This window comes from Penaeus monodon, chromosome 16, assembly GCF_015228065.2.
Source record: "Penaeus monodon isolate SGIC_2016 chromosome 16, NSTDA_Pmon_1, whole genome shotgun sequence".
NCBI lineage: Eukaryota > Metazoa > Arthropoda > Malacostraca > Decapoda > Penaeidae > Penaeus > Penaeus monodon.
In genome coordinates, this window is record NC_051401.1 from 10,637,708 (window position 1) to 10,642,707 (window position 5,000).

At 38.8% G+C, this 5,000-nt stretch overlaps 1 protein-coding gene across 2 annotated transcripts in view; it reads right to left on the reverse strand.

The window, feature by feature from the left end:
• Positions 1-1,257: 1,257 nt before the first annotated feature.
• Positions 1,258-5,000, reverse strand: part of LOC119582500 (kynurenine/alpha-aminoadipate aminotransferase, mitochondrial-like) — a 9,039-nt gene continuing 5,296 nt past the window's right edge. For both annotated transcript variants that reach the window (XM_037930790.1, XM_037930789.1), the window contains exons 6-11: positions 3,591-3,734; positions 2,774-2,953; positions 2,181-2,307; positions 2,046-2,095; positions 1,696-1,854; positions 1,258-1,419 (exon numbers count right to left, since the gene is read on the reverse strand). In XM_037930790.1, coding sequence (XP_037786718.1) covers positions 1,345-1,419; positions 1,696-1,854; positions 2,046-2,095; positions 2,181-2,307; positions 2,774-2,953; positions 3,591-3,734 — 735 coding nt within the window. In that variant the 3' untranslated portion in view covers positions 1,258-1,344. The remainder of the gene's footprint in view (positions 1,420-1,695; positions 1,855-2,045; positions 2,096-2,180; positions 2,308-2,773; positions 2,954-3,590; positions 3,735-5,000) is intronic.

The window sequence follows — 5,000 nt, forward strand, 5'->3', positions numbered from 1 at the left end:
AAGAAAGAAAGAGAGAGAGAGGGAGACAGAGAAAGAAAGAAAGAAAGAGAGAAAATAGCATTGTTAAAAAGGACACCCTTGCTTGAACTACCTGATAAAATAAAGAAATGAACGAACGAATAAATAAATAAATGAAAAAGATAAATTAAACAAAACCTACAAATACAACTTTCCAGTTATATACTTCCTGTTCCGTTTTTGTTGTTGTTGATAAAAAAAAAAACTTCCTACCACAACCTAAAATTAAAGAATCACTCGATCAACAATAATTTCTCCTTCTCATGACAACTCCTTGAAGTGAAGCAATAAACGTAGGACCTTCACTACTAATTTTCAAATCTCGATACCAAGGTAGCTACTCTGACGATGAAAACGATCCTGTGTTTTTCACTTTTAAAGCCCAGATATAAGGTTTTTGCACATATATATAAAAGACATATTATTTCTAAAAATAATAACAATAATATTCTTCAAAAGTAAAAAGATCGAGGCCCAGTAACAGGGTAACAACAACAAAAAAAATATTTTAAGGAAATCATTCTTCATCTTTTTCTCTTATCGTTATAAACCAACAACAAAATAGAAACACGTGAGTCAGAATAAAATCATGTCGTTTCAGCGGGATAATAAAATCAAGGTAAACATCACATTCGATCGACCCTGAGCAGGAAGCACGTGATTACACAAACGCCTATAGTGTATAAGTGTATACAGGCTCATTTCGGGAGCGGGGTAAGGAAAGAAAGAAAACGTATAGGCAATACGTTTTCTTTCGCTTTTCCTCTCTTTTATCTCTATCTATCTATCTCTATCTATCTATCTCTATCTATCTATCTGTCCCTATCTACCTATCTATCTATCTCTTTCTATCTACCTATTTATGTCTATCTTTTGATAAATCTGTTTATCTACCTGTTTGTCTATCATTCAATCTATTTATCTGTGTATGTATGTATGTGTGTGTGTGTGTGTGTGTGTGTGTGTGTGTGTGTGTGTGTGTGTGTGTGTGTGTGTTTGTTTTGTGTTTGTGTGTGTGTGTGTGTGTGTGTTTGTGTGTGTGTGTGTGTGTGTGTGTGTGTGTGTGTGTGTGTGTGTGTGTTGTGTGTGTGTGTGTGTGTGTGTGTGTGTGTGTGTGTGTGTGCGTGCGTACGCGTGTGTGTATGTTTATTCATAAAATATATACACACTACGCCCAGGTAGTGTAATATGTTATCCACATGGGTAATGTTTACCAAAATTGGATCATAAAAGGCCAAATCAGCTTATAACTTTTATACTTTCTCCAACAAGAAATCTCAGTTATAAGGCACGGAATGATACGTACTCCAAGGGAAAAATGCATTCTTATGAGGAGATATTCCCTGTGGAAGCGCTGAACTCCATTTCATCTTTAATGAGGTCTGCAAGTCTCTTCATAGCCTGTTGGGAAACGATTTTTTTTATGATTAAAAAAAATAAGCACTGACAATTAACAAAGCACAAACGAAGACTTATGGAGTATTAGAATATTTACGTTTTAACTCGTTTTTTTTTAATCCATTATTTAGTTTTTTTCTTTTTATTTATAATCTAGTTTTTTTTTTACTCCATGACTCCATATGATAGGCCTTTTAGTATCTTAATTTGAGATCAATAAATAAATCTTAAAAAACTAAGTCCATAACACTCCCACCCTCACCCGGAGCGAAATACTACCTCGTCCAATACATGAATCGTGTTGAAGGAGAAGGACACCCTTATGAATGGACACGGCTTGCTGGAGTCCGTCATGAAGGCGTTTCCGGGCACCAGCACCAGCTTCCTTTTCTTGGCCCGTTCGAGAAGCATCCCTGTGGTATCCTTAAGGCACGTGACCTAAACGAAGCGAAATGAATGAATCGAAAGCCCTGTTTGGGTAACTCGGAATTTATTCATGGTTGGTTTTTAGCCTTAAGGCAATGTGACCTGGACGAAGCGAAATGACTCAATCGAGAGTCATGTTTGTATTTTATGTGTATGTCAGTCATAACTCGGAATATAAGCATGGTTGGATAACGTTTAAGTACCTTGATCCAGAGGAAAAGGCCGCCAGCAGGAACTGCCCATTCGCATAATCCTGTCGGTAAGGGTATATAATCAGTCGCCTCGTAAATTTGGGAGGAATAATAAATAATCAAGATAATGCAACTAACATCGACTACCTTTTAGATGTTTCTCCGCAGAGGCTACAATGGCGTCTCTCTGTTGCTTGTAGAAAAGAGTGATGTTGTGCGAGTGTTTGAGGAAACCATCTTCACCCCATTTCCGCAGCAGTTCACTTACGATCACCTGCCGAAGAGAATGCTTTTGTATTGTGCCCAGATGTCCCTGAGTAATAAAAGAATGAATGAATGAAGGAACCAATACCTAAATAAGCCATACAAGCACTTAACCATATCCTTCCTGTATAATGAATGAATCGATTCATAAACAAGCCTTTCAGAGTCTACGTACGCTCTACCATACACTGTGTATCCACAAGCTACTTAGAGCAACGCCAACACACATTTTAGTTTAATGAATGATCAAGCCATACAAAGCCAACACACACTCTACCCCACACTACCTGACTAACAGATGAACATACAAATTCTAGAGTCAACCCACACTTAGCCATACACAACCTTCATAGTGAATGTATACACAAACAAGAACGTACAAGTACATAGAGTCTTACATACATCTACGTCCACCTACGCACATGCACTTAATAATCATAGCTCGTCCACTTACATAAATCTAATCCAGCGCTCACCTGAGACATTAGCGAAACGCACTGACTCGAGACCTGGGCATGTAACACCATCTTATCAATCAGCGCCTTGGCACCTATTGCGTACCCGACCCTCAGGCCACCTCCCAACGTCTTTGAGAAGGAGTCGAACCGGAGAACTCGACACTCGGTATCAATCCTCAAGAAACTGGGCGGGGGTTGCTGAGGGAAAAGGAAGGGAAGAAAAACACATGGGTGATGTTCTTTCCCTCGACGTGACGCCTTTACGGGTTTGTTAAATTGGTGTTTAATGGTAAATGCTGATGTTACGTAGGTGTGAACTGTACGTTTGGGTAATCATGGGAGAAAGGGAGAAAAAATGTATGGATTTCATGACTTTTACTCAAAAGGTTTGATCAATCGTAATTGTTTCATATTCAAAGATAAAGGAAATAACGAACGAACGAAGAAATGCACAAACAGACAAATAAACAAATACCAAAGGCCGAAAACCTAATTTCAAGAGCTCTACTCATGTTATATCAAATTTAAAGATAAGAAACCTGTAAAGCATATTGACAAACCAATAAACACATTTTAACAAAACACAAACACAAGAAACAAACACGATATAAGCAATAAAAAACATGAAAATAAAATAAATAATTGATTAATAAAAAAACACTAACAAAAGATAAACACCTCCTATACAAATACAGAAAATAAACATTCTAAAATCCAAAAAAAAATAAAAATAAAAATAAATAAATAAATAAATATACAAGCAACCAAACACATAAACAAACAAATAATAATAAATGAATAAACAAAACTAAAAAAAAAACACACACACGCCCACCTCGAGATAAACCTGGAGATAATACGGATCGTCTTCCAGAATAAGGAAATTGTACTCGCAGGCGATAGCATAGATCTCGCGTCGCCTCGCCTCGCCCAGGACGCCTCCAGACGGGTTGGCGCCGGTCGGGTTGGTGTACAGGAACTGCGGCGGGAATGGCAATATTGGGGATGATAAGGGTGGAGTTTAGGTCGATTTGGGAATATTGGGAATGATAAGGGTGGAGTTTAGGTCGATTTCGGGGTGGGAATGATAAGGGTGGAGTTTGGGTCGATTTCGGGGTGGGAATGATAAGGGTGGAGTTTGGGTCGATTTCGGGGTGGGAATGATAAGGGTGGAGTTTGGGTCGATTTCGGGGTGGAATGATAAGGGTGGAGTTTGGGTCGATTTCGGGGTGGGAATGATAAGGGTGGAGTTTGGGTCGATTTCGGGGTGGGAATGATAAGGGTGGAGTTTAGGTCGATTTCGGGTGGGAATGATAAGGGTGGAGTTTGGGTCGATTTCGGGGTGGGAATGATAAGGGTGGAGTTTAGGTCGATTTCGGGGGAATATTGGGAATGATAAGGGTGGAGTTTAGGTCGATTGGGGTGGGAATATTGGGAATGATAAGGGTGGAGTTTAGGTCGATTTGGGAATATTGGGAATGAAAAGGGTGGAGTTTGGGTCGATTTGGGGGTGGGAATGAGAATGATAAGGGTGGAGTTTAGGTCGATTTCGGGGTGGGAATATTGGGAATGAAAAGGGTGGAATTCAGGTCGATTTGGGTGAGGGAATATTGGGAATGTGAATGATAAAGGTGGAGTTTAGGTCGATTTCGGAATGGGACTTTTACATCAGTTTAGGAATGAGAATAGGAATGCTAATGGTGGCTCTTGCATCAGCTTGGAATGGTAATGGAAAACCAAGGGTGTCTCTTGCATCAGCTGAGGAATGGAAATGCTAGTGTTTCTAAGATCTCAGGAATCGGGAATGCCGGGAATGCAACTTTTATATCAACAGGTACGATATCTTGTTGCAATCTTGATTTCATATTTTTAGGAATAATATTAGTCGTTAGCTACAGAATGGTAGTAATAGTAATGATGATGGCGAAGAGAGGGAGGAAATAAAAGATTGTGACGATGATGATGATGATGATGATGATGATGATGATGATGATGATGATGATGATGATGATGATGATGATGAGGAGGATGATGATGATGATGATGATGATGATGATGATGATGATAATGATAACGACAATGATAATGATAATATTAATAATAACGGTAACGATAATGGTAATGACAATAATGATGAAGATGATCAGGAGGAGGAGGAGAATGAGAAGAAAAGAAGAGGTTTGTCAATGATGAAAGTGATGATACTGATAATAAGAGCATCAACGATGAAAATGAAGGCAAGGAA